The sequence below is a fragment of the Octopus sinensis genome, linkage group LG16 (assembly GCF_006345805.1).
Source record: "Octopus sinensis linkage group LG16, ASM634580v1, whole genome shotgun sequence".
Lineage (NCBI taxonomy): Eukaryota > Metazoa > Mollusca > Cephalopoda > Octopoda > Octopodidae > Octopus > Octopus sinensis.
In genome coordinates this window covers 34969784-34990107 of record NC_043012.1, presented here as the reverse complement: position 1 = coordinate 34990107, position 20324 = coordinate 34969784, and the positions used below count along the sequence as shown (strand labels likewise).

Below are 20324 nucleotides of genomic sequence, written 5' to 3'. Positions count from 1 at the left end.
TTGGCATGATACATACAATTCATGTTTCCTTGGATCCTAACTTCTTTCTTGGTGGCCTAATATAAGAATAATTCAATGCAAAGGTGAAATATATCAGACATGGTATATGATTTGACTCAAAATGAACCAACTGACACCTTATTCATTAATACACTATATTTGTTAAGAAACAGAAAGTGTATTCCTACATCTTATGAGCAATCCCTGGACTCTGTATGAATATAATAATAAATAATAATGAAATTATTGTATACAGTGCTCAGGTGCACCACAGCTTGTCAAAAGTGCGTATAGAGTATATGCAGTAATGTACAAATGTCTGGGAAGTGAACAGTGTATGAGTCAGATACATGCTTGCGTGTGTATGGAAGGGGAGAAAGTCAGGTGTAGTGTTGGCGAATCTCAGGAAGCATGGACGTTTTGAAGGATGCAGTGTTCCGATAACTAACAACTGATGCTGGTAGTTTGTTCCATGCTTCAGCAACTCTTAGCGTGAAAAAATGTTTCCGAAGGTCATAGGAGCTGTGCTGTTTTCTGACTATATTTTATATTGAAAATATTGAGTCAATCTTCACCCCCTTATATCTAACAAGGTTGATGCAGCTAGAATTAGAACCTTGTAGAGATCAAAGTTGAATGCTAGCAACTGCATTTGCTTCCACCATCTATAAGTCAAACAAACTAATATGCTATCCACTTAGCCTTAAATGAACATGTTATAAATGCCATTTCTATGGTCTTACTTTAAATTTAGTTGTATTTGTATATTCTTCTTTTTATTATAGGCTAAATGTATCAGCACTGCTGTGACAGAAGATAAAGCTGGTAATGTTCCCACTGCTTTGGAACATTATAGTGATGCACTGGAACATTTTGTGGCAGCAGTCCACTGTAAGTTTTTAAAATATTGTTATTTTTTACAAAAAAAAACAAAACTGTAAGCACTTTCAGCTCAGAGTTTCTACTGGGTCATTGCTAGAACTGCCATATTAGGGATGGGTTATATTCTAACTTCATAGACTACATTAGGACTTTTGGAAAATTTCATGGGCCATGCTGAACTTATATTGCCTATGTTATATAATGTTCTTGATAGGTGTAGGAGTGGCTGTGTGGTAAGTAGCTGTAGAAACTCTGCCAGATCAAGACTGGAGCCTGGTGCAGCCATCTGGTTCGCCTGCCCTCAGTCAAACCGTCCAACCCATGCTAGCATGGAAAGCGGACGTTAAACGATGATGATGATCATCATCATGGTAGAACGAGAGAAGTATTTTCCCCACATCCATACATATACGTACCTGTGCATGTTTTGTTTTTAAAAAAAAGCCCACCCCTACTCCATCTCTTTCTCTTTAACCGTCACCACCTCACTATTATTCCCCCTTCATTCTTCAATTACATACTAAAAAACAAAACAACTGGACTTACAGTCGCTGTTTCAATGATGACACGCAGGCTAATGACGGGAGAAACCGATGTAAGGGACATAACTGTAACGAGCTTACGGGACAACCGTGTTTTTTTCCTTCACTCTTTTACGTCATTTTTCACTGTCTTTTATCTCTGAGTTTCATAAACCCTATTTAGCGTTTTCACACATCCAATAAATAATTAAATAAATAAATTAAGAAAGAAGGCCGAAGTTATACCGTTCCATTCAGCCATTTCTACCAACTGTTAATTTACCTTTCCACACTTAAAAGGTTCTTCAACACGAATTTGCTGCTAGCATTATGATACTAAATTTATAATATTCTACAAATAAATATCTACTCTATTACCTAATCTATGAGTGCTTCTTCTATTCGACTGAATTAGAAAAACTTATTGGACTAGTGCTTCCCAACTTCATGGTTTAGGATCCAGTTCCACTTTGTGACACCTTGGCCGAGTGCCTTCTATAGCCTTGGACTAACCAAAATATTTCATGAATACATGGAACATCACATGAATTGTCGGTCATCACCTGTTGTTCAGTGTCATATAATTGGGCTTAGTAGAAGTTATTTTTTTGTCTGAGAAGAATCAGATCATTTGCACCTCAGCAGGATAACTCAGTCTGTTCAGGAGCTTTTTTTGCCTTTGTCAAGGAATTCTCTTTGGGCCTTGGCTGTCAGAATTTGTCCCTTGCACCTCTTGTACAAGTGGTAGGAAAGATACTTTGATTAACACACACACACACTTCAGATACCCTGGACCAAACTCAGCCTCTACCAAATTTATCATCTTCATCTCCATCTCTACCGTCATCACTACCTCTGTCACCTACAGAATTACTTAAACATTACCTTTATACAACTACTCAGTGCATAATCCACACAATGTACTACCCTACGTCTCTCATGCTGACCTTATGCTCTTTGAGTCAGCTTTGCTAATTGATCACTCATTATTCCTATTTCTTTACTACCCACAAGGGGCTAAACACAGAGGAGACAAACAAGGACAGACAAAGGGATTAAGTCAATTACATCGACCCCAGTGCGTCACTGGTGCTTAATTTATCGACCCCAAAAAGATGAAAGGTAAAGTCGACCTTGGCGGAATTTGAACTCAGAACGTAACGGCAGACGAAATACTGCCAAGCATTTCGCCTGGCATGCTAACGATTCTGCCAGTTCACCACCTCATTATTCCTGGCAGTTTACTTCTCACAGACATTCCATCTCCTTTCTCTACTTTTTCTACCTCAACTACAATGACCTCTGCTTTTCAGAAATAGTTGGTTTTGCATCACTGACACTCAAGGACTCCCTATTTATTCATCTCTCTTTTTTTCTCTTTACTCACTCTTAGGAGACACACTAACTGCTGTATTTAGTCCTTCGTTTTCAGAATGTTGGTCATCTGAAACTGTTTTCCCTGCAGCCATCAACTTGCAACTGTTAATGATGTTAGTGTCACAAGTCTTGAAGAGCCCATGAAAGCCGAATGCTCAGTCCCTTAATATCTAACCTTTTTGACACTAATTCCCTGAGACCACTTCATATTCTGTGATATGGCACCACCTGTTTTAAAGGGCTCAAATGAAAACTCCTATAATAGGCAAGTGAAAACAAAATCAAATTCGACGACTGGTATCCGTGCTAGCTGGGTGAAAAGAGCACCATACGAGGGTGATTGTTGACAGAGCAGCTAACCGGCTTCCATGCCAGTGGCACATAAATTGCACCATTCGAGTGTGATCGTTACCAGCTTCACCTTACTGGCACTTGTGCCCATGTTAGTAGGGTGCCAAGAGCACCATCTGAGCGTGATCGTTGCCAGAGCAGCCAACTGCCTGTACTAGTAGGGTGCCAAGAACACCATCCGAGCATGATTGTTGCCAGAGCAGCCAACTAGCTTCCATGCCCGTGGTACGTAAAAGGGCACCATTCAAGCGTGATCATTACCAACGTCGCTTCACTGGCACCTGTGCCGGTGGCATGTGTAAAAAGATTCAAGCGAGGTCATTGCCAGTACCACCTGACTGGCCCTGTGCCAGTGGCATGTAAAAAGCACCCATGACACTCTCGGAGTGGTTGGCATTAGGAAGGACATCCAGCTGTAGAAACTCTGCTAGATCAGGATTGGAGCCTGATGCGGCCGTCTGGTTCACCAGCCCTCAATCAAAATCGTCCAACCCATGCTAGCATTGGAAAGCAGACGTTAAACGATGATGATGATGAACTTACTATTACACTCCAAATACCAGATTAAATAATTAAAATCTTAGTTGTTTTACAGTCTCCCTCCAAGGTCTTGATTATTTTCAAAATTAATTGGAGTACACGGGTTGTGTAGTTTGTTAGAAATATGAACCACAAAACAGTTAAAAACTACCAAAACCACAATTTTCGCTATTTTAGATACAAACAAATTTTTTTCAGATGTCTAGTTCAGTTTATTAGCATAATTTTCTCAGCATAACTCCTCATTATTCATTTGTTTTTGAAGAGCCAACTGCCAAAGTGTTAGCTTCTGTTGAGAAAGTTTGTTGATCTAATTTCATTTTAGAACAGCGGTTGTATTAAAAATTGGTCTTTGTTTTTATTCATAACAAACTTCATTTATGAGATTTTATTTATAGAAGACATCTAAACTGATTTGTTTTCTTTCTGAATCTGGCTGATTCAGGTGTCTGTGGTGATATTCTGATGAAGCAGTTGGGTACTTCTCTTTAAAGATCTTTCTGCACACGTATAGGCGTAGGAGTGGCTGTGTGGTAAGTAGCTTGCTTACAAACCACATGGTTCCGGGTTCAGTCCCACTGCGTGGCACCTTGGGCAAGTGTCTTCTACTATAATCTCAGGCTGACCAAAGCCTTGTGAGTGGATTTGGTAGACGGAAACTGAAAGAAGCCCGTTGTATATATGTATATGTATGTGTGTATGTTTGTGTTTGTTCCCCCAACATTGCTTGAGAACCGATGTTGGTGTGTTTACGTCCCCGTAACTTAGCAGTTCGGCAAAAGTTACCGATAGAATAAGTACTAGGCTTACAAAGAATAAGTCCTGGGGTCAATTTGCTTGACTAAAAGGCGGTGCTCCTGCATGGCCAAAGTCACATGACTGAAACAAGTAAAAGAGTATAAGTAATATTTATAGGAGTGCATATATACATATAATATATATATTGAATTCATTCACCTATATGTATACTCACTCACAGACATACATGTGAAGATTAGTTTGGATATCTGTATTTATATATATTAACAGAAAAGAACTCAATACATGATATAAAGATTAATTTTTTTAAATAATGGAACATTGAAGTAACTGCCACTTAAAATATGCACGTATGTATGCATATTTGTGTGTCAATACATGTGTGTGTGTGTGTGTGTGGTACGTGTGTAGCTGTGTCTGCTTATATGTGTATATATGAATAAACAACTAAGATTTTGACTATAAATGCTGTTAAACATTATCAGACATAAATACTAATTTAAACTCTCAAATAACAAACCCACTGACAGAACTTAAACAAGATCTCTTTTGTTGTTTTTAGACTTTAAGCTGCCCTAAAAACAGATTTTGTCTACTAATTGCCAGAATAATCTCAGTTAATCAGAATTTTTTTCTTCTTTTTAATATCACTATATTATATCTGGAGGCGCAATGGCCCAGTGGTTAGGGCAGCGGATTCACGGTCGTAGGATCGCGGTTTCGATTCCCAGACCGGGTGTTGGGAGTGTTTATTGAGCGAAAACACCTAAAAGCTCCACGAGGCTCCGGCAGGGGGTGGTGGCGATCCCTGCTGTACTCTTTCGCCACAACTTTCTCCCACTCTTTCTTCTGTTGGCCTGCTCGCTTAGCCAGCGGGGTGGCGTCATTTGAAGGCTAAAACAATGTGAAGCGCATTGTGACCAGCGATGTGTAACAACATCTGATAGCCTGGTCAGTCACAGTGATATTATATCTATCATATTTTTCTATATTTGCATTTAGTGTACAAAATTCTCGTGTAAGGTATTTTTTTCTTCTCAGTCATATTGTTTACATGTCACTCATTTACCAAATGACTCATTCTCAAACTGAGTATTTTGAATATTTATCAGTGGAGATATAAAACTTTGATTAAATATCTCACTTGTTTCACAAAAGAATTTATCAACCTCTCAACATATGCATGGCTGTGTAGTAAGATGTTTTCTTCCAAAGCTCCAGGTTCAGTCCTACTACATGGCACCTTGGGCAAATGTCTCCCACAATAACCTTGGTGCGTGTGTGTGTGTATGTGTGTGTGCGTGTATTACTGTCATTTTGCCTTAACCCTTTCGTTACTGTATTTATTTTGAGATGTTCTGTGTTTCTTTCAATTACTTTAAATATAACAAAGAATTTAGTAAAATAACTTAGTTATCATTAAGCTAGTGTTTGGAACATAGTGGAGGTGCAATGGCCCAGTGGTTAGGGCAGCGGACTCGCGGTCATAGAATCGCGATTTCGATTCCCAGACCGGGCATTGGGAGTGTTTATTGAGTGAAAACACCTAAAGCTCCACGAGGCTCCGGCAGGGGATGGTGGTGATCCCTGCTGTACTCTTTCACCACAACTTTCTCTCACTCTTACTTCCTGTTTCTGTTGTACCTGTATTTCAAAGGACCGGCCTTGTCACTCTGTGTCACGCTGAATATCCCCGAGAACTACGTTAAGGGTGCACGTGTCTGTGGAGTGCTCAACCACTTACACGTTAATTTCACAAGCAGGCTGTTCCGTTGATTCGGATCAACCGGAACCCTCGTCGTCGTAACCAACGGAGTGCTTCCTCCTCCCCAATTAGGAACATAAATTGTGACTAAGGTTTGGTGGAAGATTTTAATTCAAAACTTATGAAAACAAGACATTTGCCCAAGGTGCTGCACATTGGGACTGAACTTAAGACCACACAGTTAGGAAGTAAGCTTCTCTACCACACACACACATACACACATAGGTATATATACTATTGTTAAACTTTGGATATTTGATTTCTTGACTATTAATTTTAAGTTTGTCACTTTCCCTGTGGCCCTTTAATAGATTTTTACCATTTTTGGAAACTAGTGAGGGTTGCTAACAAGAAGGCATACAGCTACAGGAAACTGTGCCCTAACAAATTCTGTTTGTCCCATGTCAGCATGGAAAGGCAGGCATTAAACGTTGATGATGTGTGTGTGCGTGTGTTTGGGTGTGTACATGAGTATATGTATGTATACACATTTACATACAACACATACACATCTCTAAAACATGCTATACTAACAAACATAAACAAAACTATTTATTAAAATAATAAATATGATTTCAATTATTCATATTTACAGAGGGTGGGTTTTTTACAGGTTTAAGTAATTTTAATTAAAATACAAAGATGGGCAGAAGGGGAAAAAATATGTTAAAAAGTAATATTAAGCGGAAAATTTGTTTGGAAAGCAATTTACAAAACAATTGGGAGATTGTTTTATTATATCCATTATATAATAGTAAACAAACATTTGTATAGTTTTTGTCTTCTCTTCCATATTTTTTTAAGCTATCATGACATATACTTACGACTGCTAAGGAGGAAGATCAAGAAAACTTGAAGTGATGAAAGCTGATCATAGGCTGCTGAGCCTCAGAGAATACATGACAAAGTACTGGGACAAGTGTAGAGACATCATCATCATCATCGTTTAGCATCCGCTTTCCATGCTAGCATGGGTTGGACGATTTTGACTGAGGGCTGGCGAACCAGATGGTTGCACCAGGCTCCAATCTTGAGCTTTAGATTCTAAGCATCATCTTTAGATTTATTTCCTTTATGTCAGAATGATAAAGTAGATCATACAATCAATCTTAGTCATAGCAAAGTTTATCTAAAATCTCTCACGTTTATTCAAATTAATTAGTTTTAAACTTATTCAGCTTTTGAAGACTAAACTGCAGAAGAATGGAGAATTTGTCTTTTATGGTTTTCAGTGGCGATGCCAACAGAAAAGACGTCCAAACGCGAGCCCCTCAGAATCACATTTATTTCTCGTTTACAAATGTATTGTTTATGTTTGCACTGATATTTCATCTAAAAACCATAAAACATCCCCCTTTTAGACGTTTTATAAAAATATTTTGTAGAAGCTTTAGAACTTTGAATAAAATGTTGATAGCTTTATTGGGTGTAGTTTGAGAATGGTTAGGAATATTGACTTGTATAAATACAGCTTGTATACATTTGAGTAGTGCTAAGATAAGATGATATATATATATATATATATATATATGTATATATAATATGTATATATGTATATATATATATATATCATGAAGCTAACATTTAGTAGAATACATATTGTATGTTTATATTGGATAATGTTTCTTGTGTTAAATATTGTATTTCTCAGTTGGGTTATGTCAAACAACCTAACTTGATATAGAAAAACTTCAGTAAATTTGTGCCAACATTGGAATTAAGATGGCTAATAGCTGGGCTGGCTCTGTTAATAGTAGAAATACCAATTTTGTTCATATCAGAGCCTTTGTTTGTTTCTTTCTTTGCCTTTAAATCTGTCAATTATGTTTTGATAACGTCTCTGTGATCAGAATTAAGTCCTCCGCATTCCGTCTAAACTCTTGTAGTAACATGAAAACATGGCATCTGACATTGGACTCATAAAGCTCTTCTCTTTCCCTCTTAAAGCATATTAGCTGGAGAATCCCAGATCAGAATAAGATGGCCAACTTTTCAAGTTAACCCTTTAGCATTTAACCCTTTAACAATATCCGGCCCAAATTTTCTACTTCTTTTATGTTCAAACCATCCAGATCTGGCCTCTCACGCATATCCTACAATGCCATCCTCAAAATAAACCACCACATCCTCAAAATAAACCATCACGTCATCAAATTCTCAGAGCTACAAGACAATGCAGAATTAATTCAAAACAATGTAAATGAAAAAACATTATATTTGACAGAGTAATCTGAACACTAAAGGGTTAAAAACTAAAGGGTTACATTTCCTTAAATAAAAGGCGGCGAGCCAGCAGAAACGTTAGCGCGCCGGGCGAAATGCTTAGTGGTATTTCGTCTGCCGTTACGTTGTGAGTTCAAATTCCGCCGAGGTCGACTTTGCCTTTCATCCTTTCGGGGTTGATTAAATAAGTACCAGTTATGTACTGGGGTCAATGTAATCGACTTAATACCTATGTCTGTCCTTGTTTGTCCCCTCTATGTTTACCCCCTTGTGGGTAATAAAGAAATAGGTTACATTTCCTTAAATTATCATCAGAGTTTGACTGAACCCCACCCACTGTATGTAGACCTTTTTCTTTAGCATTTTATTTGTTTGAATAGAAAAAAACATTGTTCTTAGTGTACAATGGCATTGAAAAATTGGTGGTTAGTTGAGAAGAAGGCTTTAGGTGTGTAGTCTTATGCAGATACAGTCTAGTATAGAAATAGGGGACATTTTTTATGTTGAAAGGGCACATTGAAGTTAACTGCTGTCTGACAATGCCATATTTCAGAACTAATTTTATACTGCTAACCCTGTTATATATTTTAAAAAATGGATGAAGTTTTGGATTAAGCACCCTCCCACAGTAACCCTTTTTATTAAATTTCTTCAAAATTGCTTGAAGTTATTTTCAATTGTTTTATACACAATTGTAATTACTTTAAACATGGAATCACAAGTGGAGATTAAGAAATATAAACATTTCTTAAATTCTCCTTTTGCTGAGAAGATAGGCTTCAATAACTATTGAATCAACAAAAATATATTCCAATATAATGATTTTCTCTCAAATATATGTCTTCCTGACTGGTCCCATACCGGTGGCACATAAAAAGCACCATTCGAATGTGGTTGTTGCCAGTGCTGCTTGACTAGCTCCTGTGCTGGTGGCATGTAAAAAGCACCATTTAAGCGTGGTTGATGCCAGTACCACCTGACTGGCCCTCATGCTGGTGGCCCATTAAAGGAACCCACTACACTCTTGGAGTGGTTGGCATTAGGAAGGGCATCCAGCTGTAGAAACTTTGCCAGATCAGATTGGAGCTTGGTGCAGCCTTCTGGATTGCCAGCCCTCAGTCAAACCGTCCAACCCATGCCAGCATGGAAAGCAGACATTAAACGATAATGAAGGTTGTGCTTTGCCCTTCAGACGGCCACAGGTTCCCGCTCTCTGGTTTAGCAGATAAACCTCGGCTTTGTGCTAGTCACAGATTTGGGTTGGCCCACAGCAAGTTGTCTCATAGGAACTTCCAGTTGTCCTCTATGAAGCAGGATTTTGTGTTAGCGGAAAATTTCTTTCTATAAATTTGGTATGTCTATATCCCTGATCTCATGGATATAGACAAGGAATTGTTCACTGAGTCATCAAAATAAATACTAAAATCCATTCACCTACTCATATCTATTTAACAAGTTGTCTTATCCATACCATGTAGTTAACCTTCATCCATTCTTATTAATTGCTCGTTACTTCACCAATCTGTTTACTTAGTCATTTCATCAATTCCTAACCATTAACCCTTTCGTTACCAACCTGGCTGAAACCGGCTTTGGCTCTTTAGTACGAATGTCTGGTTTTCAAAAGTTCTGAATTAAAACCTTCCACCAAACCTTAGTCACAATTTATGTCCCTAACTCTAACTTAATGATAACGATGTTATTTTACTTAGTTCTTTGTTATATTTAACATAATTGGAAGAAACACTGAGCATCTCAAAATAAATTCAGTAACGAAAGGGTTAAGCTATCTCTATCAAACTACCCATTTTTTTTGTCAGTTTCTTGAAGCAAAACCTAAATATTTTTTCATTTCTTTTTTCTTTTACCAGTAATCATCTGTGTTTGTTTTGTTCTATTTATCAGATGAAAGAGATTTTACGAAGAAGAGAGCCCTACAAGCAAAGGTTAATATATATTTTAGTATATACCATATTGCAATTTGCACAACTCTCATTCAACAATTTTGTGTAGTAATTTTCTTTTATTAATAACCTTGTTCATTAAAAACTTCTAATTTTGTCTGAGGTTGGTTATGCTTCAGAGAGTTTAAATATTTTATATTAATTCTGCTTGTCATTATGTTACTTAGCCTGTTGGTAATGCTTTCACATGATTGGAGAAAAAGAAGGAGAAAGAAAAAAGGGGAAAGAGAAAAAGTGAGGTGAGGTGGAGGGAATGTAAATGTAACGCTTTCAAGTGATTGGTTGAAGAGAAAGAGAGGAGAAAGAAAAAGAAGAGGATTAGTTAAAGAGGGAGAGAGAAAAAGAGTGTCCATGATGTGTGGTGGTGGTGAGGGGACGTAATATTTATTACTTGGTTAAAAAAAGTTAGTTGAAGGCAGTGACATAAAGAAAGGGAATTAGAAATATAATTTTAGGATTGGGATGATGTTCTGATGGTGAGGTTAAAGAAAATCACAGAGAGAGGGGGAGGGAGATGACGATGGTGGTGCTGGTGGTGTGTGGATGGTGAAAAGTGTATTTTTTAAAATTAACTTCAGCTTTTATATCACCTATCACTTAACACGTGCACATAAGTGCAATTCCGTGAAGTACTCATGCTTATTTACATGGCAGATATATGCAATTTAACGAAAGGTTGCAGCCTATGTACTGGATATTTTATTTTTGTTTATGGGGGAAATGGGAAAATGAGGGTGAATATTTATTTTATTTATTTTAGAAGTGCTGAGTCTATAAAATTGTGCATAAAATATATAAAGTGCATTAAGTAATCATCGTATTCCAATTTCTTCCACTTTTCAATGAGTAGCAGATGAGAGACTATCTTTCCATACAGACACAACAGAGGCTATGCTTTCAGGTTTTTGGATAAAGTTTTCAGAAATAACCTAATATATTTCTTTACTGCCCACAAGGGGCTAAACATAAATAACCTAATAGGTTTACAGTTAGTTCCATGAAATATTCATGGGTCTCTTTAGTAAAAGAAAAACGACGATGCCGTGGTGATCTCATTCTCGCTCACAACATCATAAGCGGAAAGTGTAACCTCTCGAAAGAGCTGTTCTTCACTCCTGCTCCAGAGCGTGGGCTGTGGGGTCACTCCGAAAAGCTCTATCTATGATGATTTCATCTCAATCGAAGGAGAGAGGCTTTTTCCGTCCGGGTTGCAGATCCGTGGAATAAGATGCCAACGACCGCTCGGTTCAAAGTCTCTCTTGACCAAAAATGGCCTGAACTCTTTGTATGACCACCCTCCCCGTACATAACTCCCTGTCCCCCTACATGGCCTTGCTTTTGCTTTTTGAGCCAATAAAAATTGAATTGAAAAAAAAAAGAAAAGTAAATTATTAAAGAAAAAAAACAACTTTACTAAAGGAGAGTTGATACCCATCAGTGATATATTAACAATCCGTCGGTATTATCTTGTCTACTTCAACAATTGGCATATTTTTATATATATATAGAAAAAGAGTTACAAATAATTATTGGTCTACATAATTTGCATAATTAAAAATAAAATGAGCTAATATAACTAATTACATTGCAGTATATTCTATCATTCCACTCCTTAAGTTGTATAATATAATTTGTTTCTGCAATGTCTCTCTCTTCTGTTTCAAATTGATGCTGCTTATGATATCTCAAATCATTTACATTAGAATCATCATTGTTTAACATCCGTTTTCCATGCTAGCATGGGTTGGACGGTTCAACCGGGGCCTGGGAAGCCAGGAGGCTGCACCAGGCTTCAGTCTGATTTGGCAGTGTTTCTACAGCTGGATGCCCTTCCTAACGCCAACCACTCCATGAGTGTAGTGGGTGCTTTTTACATGCCACCGACACAAAACAGTTAATTCAGAATTCCATTCATGGGTTTATTTCACAAACATTAAATAATGACAGGACACCTTGCCACATTGGACATTAATTAGTAGAGTCACCTCTTTAGCTAATTATAAATGACTAAAGAATTAGTTTATGGAGATAAAAATAGCACAGTGTAAATAGTAGAATCAAATAGTCCTTTGTACTACAGGCACAAAGCCTGAAATTTGGAAGAAATTTGGATAGTTGATTACATCAGTACCAGTATATGACTGGTACTTATTTTATCAACACTGAAAGGATGAAAGGTGAAGTTGACCTCAGTAGAATTTGAGCTCAAGACACAAAGATTGACGAAATGCTGCTAAAGCATTTTGTCTGGCATGCTAACGATTCTGCCAGCTCACCACCTTATAGTAGCAGAGTCAAATAATGGTTTTAAATTTTGGCCCAAGGCCAGCAATTTCGGGGGAGTGACTAAGTTGATTACATCAACCTCGGTCCTCAGCTGATACTTATTTTATCGACCCTGAAAGGATGAAAGACAATGTTGACCTTGGTGGAATTTGAACTCAGAACATAAAGATGGACAAAATGATGCTAAGCCTTTTGCCCAGCAGGCTAACAGTTCTGCCAGCTTACTGCCTTAGCAGAGTCAAATAATGGTATCTAGCTTGAGGAGACATAATGGCAGGCACCATTCAGGACATGTAAGACACAGGTTCAAATTCTATCGGTGAACTTTGTTTCACTTTTTCTGTTTGTCATAAATTACTGCTTGTTATGTCTGATAGTTTAAATATTACTGCTTCATTCCTATATCTTCATACTCTACTCTTTTATTCCATATTTACCATTTTCCATTTCCATCCTCCTCTTTACACCTTTTCCATTTTATTTTTTCATTTTTTGTGCTTCTCTTCATATATTGTTCCAGCCTCCATATTAGATCCTCCTCAGTTTTCAATTCACACTTTTCTTTACACCCTACTCCATCCAAAACTTCATACTCAGCTTCACATTTTACTCATTAGCACCATATTCTTAGCATCATAGTCTTTATCTTCACCCTTTCTTCCTCTCTGTATTATGATTCTTAATACCAGCTGTACTATTTAATCAACACTTCTTCTTAACTGCTACCCTTCAATCTTCTTAAATCCCTAGTTGGCACCTGGAAGGGGAAGCTCTCCCCTCAGCCAATACACTGCTCTTGTGATGATGTTATTGCATGCTTTTTGATCCGTGGTATTGGCCTCAGCATGCACGGAATCAAGGCGCTGTGACCTCAGGCCATCCTCAATTTGTTGCACCCCTGTCTTCTTTGGTACACTGCACTGAATTCTTCAGGGTGGGGGTTACAGCTGCTACAAAAGTTGGTATGGTAATCTGCCAGTGCTCATCATGCACATGTGCAAACCACTGCAGCTTGTGCTGCTGGACTTGGGTCTTCTGAGGCTGGCTGCACCTCCTGCTGCTGGCATCATTCAATACCTTGTGCCCAACCCCTAGTAATCCTTTTAAAATGGTCTTCACACTTCTCAGTCTCATCATCATCATCATTTAGCGTCTGCTCTCCATGCTAGCATGGGTTGGACAGTTCGACCGGGGTCTGGGAAGCCAGGAGGCTGCACCAGGTCCAGTCTGATCTGGCAATGTTTCTACGGCTGGATGCCCTTCCTAACGCCAACCACTCCGTGAGTGTAGTGGGTGCTTTTTACGTGCCACTGGCACAGGTGCCAGATGGGGCTGGCAAAAGGCCACGGACGGATGGTGCTTTTTATGTGCCACCAGCACGGGGGCCAGGCGAGGCTGGCAACAGCCACGATCGGAAAGTGCTTTTTACGTGCCGTCTTTTAGTTATAGTTCCCTGTTTTAACAAGTTTCAATTAACTCCTCACTGCCTTAATATAAAACTTATTTGCTTAATGTTTAAGTTTTGTAATGATGATGATAACGAGGAGGAGCAGAACGGAAAGAAATGAGACAATTTATCGACCTCTTTTTTTACTGTTTTTATTTGCTCCAGATTTTTTTTTCTTATATAAATGAGAAAAATAATTAAAATTTAGAAAATCATGGGAGTAAAAAAAAAAAAAAAAACTATCATCATTAATTATCTTTTGCAAGTCTACCTTACTATATTTAATTGTAAGCAACTCCCCCCTCCCCGCCCAGTCAGACAGAGTTTGTTGCTGCTATCAACTCACATTACTTTAATTTTTCAGTTCAATGACCTTTAATATTGCTATGAGCCAAGACAAACTACTAACATATGATGGCAAAATAGGAATGAACAGCCCACTTCCTTATTCTCAGAAGTTGTTTATTTATTTATTTATTTATTTGTGTATTTATTTATGTATTTATTTATTTTTAAATACTCTCTGCTGAATAATTCTAATAGGAAATTAAATATGTATTACTTGGCAAAGAAGAAAAAAAGCTAAAATAAAATAAAAGAAAAATGAGTATTTTTTTTAAAAATTAATAGAAATACTTTTCTTAAATAGTAATTTTAATTGTAAAAGAATTTGGTAAATGGATGAGATGAGGAATTTGAGAAGTTGTCCCCCAACAACATATTTTATTCCTTAGCCTTAAATAGAAGAGGTTATGGTTATGGCATCTTTAGTTCCACTTTGATTTGGGCTAATGAATAATTGGCTGAGGTTAATGTAATTATAGAAGAAAGATCCCAAATCGGAGGTAACTAAAAATGGCCGATGTCAGCAACAATTATTCCATAGGGAAGTTCTTAAAGGAGTTTAATTACTGAGAAGAGTGAATAAACTAACATTCCATGCTTTTCTTGCCCTTCATCTGAGAGTGTGTATGTACCCTTTTACTCTTTTACTCTTTTACTTGTTTCAGTCATTTGACTGCGGCCATGCTGGAGCACCGCCTTTAGTCGAGCAAATCGACCCCGGGACTTATTCTTTGTAAGCCCAGTACTTATTCTATCGGTCTCTTTTGCCAAACCGCTAAGTGACGGGGACATAAACACACCAGCATCGGTTGTCAAGCAATGCTAGGGGGACAAACACACATACACATACACATATATACATATATATACATATATACGACAGGCTTCTTTCAGTTTCCGTCTACCAAACCCACTCACAAGGCATTGGTCGGCCCGGGGCTATAGCAGAAGACACTTGCCCAAGATGCCACGCAGTGGGACTGAACCTGGAACCATGTGGTTGGTTAGCAAGCTACTTACCACACAGCCACTCCTGCGCCTATGTGTATGATTTTGTTGTTTTGACTGTAGGCTTTTGAGTGGTGAAAAGGTTAAAATGAAGGATAGATGTGGGAAGTGATGGGATAGGACCACAGGTTTGTGTGGTTTATATACGATTTGAACTTTAGTTACTGTTCGTAAGAAATACATGGAAAAGAGAGGGGTTCTAAAAAGAACAGGGATTTTATGAAGGTAAAACAAAACAAATAGTAGCTTACACACTGGAAAATACGGTAATTGTAGTGGCAGTGACAAGTTTGCCCACTGGTTGCTAGTTGATAGTGTAGAAGGAAAGCGTAAGGAATGCACAGTGCTGACTAGAAAAGAAGAAAGGATAAAAGTGGCATCATCTTTGCTTGACCATATGAATAGAACAGAGTGGTGACATTTAGTAGAGGTAACCCGGAAGTGGTTCCTCTTTGATTACTATCACAAACAACAGTAGCTTTCTTCAACCGAATACACGTCATTGATTAGTTGAAATTACCCAAATACAATAACTTTAACACGAAATAACTTCTAAAATACCAAATTCTGTCGAAAATGTTCAAAGTAAACTGTGTTCCGCATGAGACTTTCCACCAATATACAAAGTTTCAAACTGTTTAGTTAAAAAGAAATTAATTAAAAAATCTGTGAGCCAAACTGAACAGATCCACCATGACTATCTCCTCCTCCTCCTCCTCCTCCTTCTCCTCATCATCATCATCATCAAATGTTTGCCTTCTAAGCTGGCATGAACTGGATGGTTTAACAGGTGCCAACTTGTCGGAAAACTGCATCCAGCTTTACTGTCTGCTTCGGCATAGTTTCTATGGCTAGGATGTCGTTCCTGATGCTAACCACTTTACTGAGCATCATGGGTGTTTTTTTATATTTGGCTCCAGCTGCAGTGAGGTCTGCAAGTAACTTGCAAGACAAGACCCCCTCAACTGAGAGGGGGGAGTAGAATTGAGGGAGTTGGTTCTGTGGCAGCTGAAGAGAGGTTAGAATATGAATAGCAGGACAGAAATAGGAGATATATGGCAACCTTAGTTGGAGGTAGGGAGAGAGAAAGAGAGAGAGAGAGAGGAGAGATAGGGAGAGAGAGAAAGAGAGGCAGACAGACAAAGACAGATATGGGGATGGAGAGGAAGAGGAAGAGAGGGAGAGAGAGAAAGAAGATGGTGGAGATGTGACAGGATGGTACCTTTCCTTCTTTTATTAAAATGATAGCAAATGGCGCAGGAGTGGCTGTGTGGTAAGTAGCTTGCTAACCAACCACATGGTTCCGGGTTCAGTCCCACTGCGTGGCATCTTGGGCAAGTGTCTTCTGCTATAGCTCCGGGCCGATCAATGCCTTGTGAGTGGATTTGGTAGACGGAAACTGAAAGAAGCCCGTCGTATATATGTATATATATATATATATATATATGCGTGTGTGTGTTTGTGTGTCTGTGTTTGTCCCCCTAGAATTGCTGGTGTGTTTATGTCCCCGTTAATTAGCGGTTCGGCAAAAGAGACCGATAGAATAAGTACTGGGTTTACAAAAGAATAAGTCCCGGGGTCGAGTTGCTCGATTAAAGGCGGTGCTCCAGCATGGCCGCAGTCAAATGACTGAAACAAGTAAAAGAGTAAATGAGTAAATGATATGCAGCTGATTTTTACCATTTTTTTATAATTGGGAGAATGACTACAAAGCTTACGACTGTAGGGTCATTGTAAATAGCAGACGAGAGGTGTACAGGCGCTTGTTTTAGATATCCCTGTGTCGAATGATTGGATTACTTCTTCTTTGGATAAGAATGGCAGTCTGTTGCAATCTTTTACCAACAGGAGGTCTGTCTGCAGCAGTGTACTGCAATGCAGTGTCAACTATTTATATATTAGTGAAATGAGTTGTTGTGAATTAAGAACCTCCCCCAAGAAGACCAATACACTGTCTCATTAATAGATATGTATCAATCATCATCATCATTATCATCGTTTAACGTCCACCTTCCATGCTAGCATGGGTTGGACGAATGACTGAGGGCTGGCGAACCTGTTGGCTGCACCAGGCTTCAATCTTGATCTGGCAGAGTTTCTACAGCTGGATGCCCTTCCTAACATCAACCACTCTGAGAGCATAGTGGGTGCTTTTACGTGCCACCGGCACGGGCCCACTCAGGCGGTACTGGCAAAGACCTTGCTCGAATCTTTTACACATGCCACCGGCATGGAGACCAGATAGCCGCTCTGGCAATGATCATGCTGGGATGGTGATCTTAATACCCTACTAGCACGGGGCTCAAGTGCCAGTAAGGCGACGCTGGTAACGATCACGCTCAAACGGTGCCTTTTAAGTGCCTCTGGCATGGAAGCCGGTTAGCCACTCTGTCAATGATCACACTTGTATGGTGCTCTTTGCACCCCGCTAGCATGGATGCCAGTCATTGAATTTGATTTTGATTTTGATTTTGACTTTTGATTTCACTTGCCTCAACAGGTCTTCGCAAGCAGAGTTTTAGTGTCCATATGCATATCAATGTAACACCATAATGCATTCAGTGGATAGAGTAACTTCATAAGGACAGTCTCATAAACTTTCAGGTAGTTTGCTTAAAAAAAGAATGAAAAAAGAAAAGAAAAATTATCAAAACAACTAAATACAAATTTTAACAGATAAATATAATTGCTTTCTTTACATCAATACTTCAATTTTTTTTTTCTTTTTGTTTATAGGTACAAACATATTTTAATCGTGCAGAAGAGTTGAAGCAAACTTTGAAACCGAAATCATCACCTAATCAGAAGACCCTCCAACGAAGTACCAGTTGCAGTGCTGCTGAGACATCATCACTAAAACCACTTGATGAACTAAGTAAAGAGCAAAAATATTTTTAAGCAGTTTTGTAATTTGTTTGTTTATTGAAAGAAATTTGCAATTTTCAAGATTAATTTGAAATATGATCTTTTGGATAAGTGGTTTAAGCCCAACTCTTTAGAAGATAATTAATAATTGTGATTGGGTATTTAAAGCGACTGTTACATTGATGTAGATATGAGAACAAGTGTGATGAATGAATGAATGAATGAAGTTTATCTTAAGCTGATCTATCCACAATAGATGAGGTGAGATGGTTGTTAAAAGTGGTTTTGAAATCAATCTTCACAGATGGCACAGAAGATTTATCCATCCGATGAATCAATAATGTTGAGTTTGTTTTTGATATTGTGATTAAGTAATCAAATAAATATACAGTAAATCCACCACATTAAAGTAACTAATTTAAGAATTGGAATAAGCATCACAAGAGGAGACACATGGGAGAGAGAGTCATTGAAGAGGTCACAAGAGTGTGATGAAAGAACTTTGACTAAGAAGCTAAAATAATAATATTAAAGCTGAAGTGAAGACCAAATATATAGTGTGTGTGTATTTAACTGGCAAAATATGACCATCCCCAAGTACCATAGTAACTGTTTCAACACCCAATGTGACATCAGTCTTGCAAAACAGACATAAACAATTTCAGAATTGCTTCATCAGAATTTTTGCTGTCAATACACCATATTTATTTTTTGGTTCATTCTCTTAAAATTTACAAAAGTTTTTGTAGGGCTATCAAATATATTACTTGAGAACAATCTTGATCATAATTTTGCTGAATCAGGGCTGACTTGTAACTAAACATCACACAAATCAATAAATTCGAAATATTTCTGCTTGGTTATTTTTGTATGACTAATATTGAAGTTATAGAAATGTATGCGATCATTGAACTTTGGTATATCGCTCTACTGGACTTTCAACTGTTGCTATGGATATATGAATTGTATAGTGAAATAATTCAACAACTTGCCTTTGTAATTCTTTCATTAACTTACTTTTGCTTTTGTAATTTATTGTTTCATTAAATGGGCTCTGACTCAGCTTTGATACCTATGCTGTAATTGGTAGACTGCTTTTATTGATTCCATTTATAAGTACAACTCTAGTATTATTAGTAATGAAGATTTATTTGGCCACCATTTTAAATAAAGTACTGGTCGAGTACTGAGGGTGGTTTATTTGACTGATACTAGTGTCTCTCAGCTTCAAGCAAAGGACTACAACCCAGAATCCCGAATGAGTCTTCTCGGTGCTGATTTCACTCTAAGGGCAGCTGAGAATCCCACCAGTCACTACTCCAGCAAGGAGCAACAATTCTAGATATTATTAGATTTGAAAGACCTGTTGATGAAACAATGCCACACTGATCTTATAAGGGGATATATACTCTATGTCTGCCTTTGTGCCTGACACAAGTTGACAAAAAAAAGATATTGAAGGTTTTAAAAATAGTATGGAGTCTGTTGAGGGTAGATTTGGCCACAATATAGAAGAGATCAACTGACCGAGTAAAACCATTCTCATTAGCTCATCCAACTGTATTTATGGTAGTAATGGCAATTGTTAAATAAATTCTACTACTATTACTACTACTCTCCCTCTCGAGGGTTCCGGTTGATCCGAATCAATGGAACAGCCTGCTCGTGAAATTAACGTGTAAGTAGCTGAGCACTCCACAGACACGTGTACCCTTAACATAGTTCTTGGGGATATTCAGCGTGACACAGAGAGTGACAAGGCCGGCCCCTTGAAATACAGATACAACAGAAACAGGAAGTAAGAGTGAGAGAAAGTTGTGGTGAAAGAGTACAGCAGGGATCACCACCATCCCCTGTCGGAGCCTCGTGGAGCTTTAGGTGTTTTCGCTCACAACGCCCGGTCTGGGAATCGAAACCGCGATCCTATGACCGCGAGTCCACTGCCCTAACCACTGGGCCATTGCGCCTCCACTCTCTCAAATTACATAACC

The 20324-nt window shown here is 38.2% G+C and overlaps 1 protein-coding gene across 7 annotated transcripts in view; it reads left to right on the top strand.

The window, feature by feature from the left end:
- Positions 1–20324, top strand: part of LOC115220465 (serine/threonine-protein kinase ULK3) — a 104138-nt gene that overhangs the window by 29758 nt on the left and 54056 nt on the right. For all 7 annotated transcript variants that reach the window (XM_029790592.2, XM_036509985.1, XM_036509986.1 and 4 more), the window contains 3 exons: positions 786–891; positions 10324–10364; positions 18205–18343. In XM_029790592.2, the coding sequence (XP_029646452.1) occupies positions 786–891; positions 10324–10364; positions 18205–18343 (286 nt within the window). The remainder of the gene's footprint in view (positions 1–785; positions 892–10323; positions 10365–18204; positions 18344–20324) is intronic.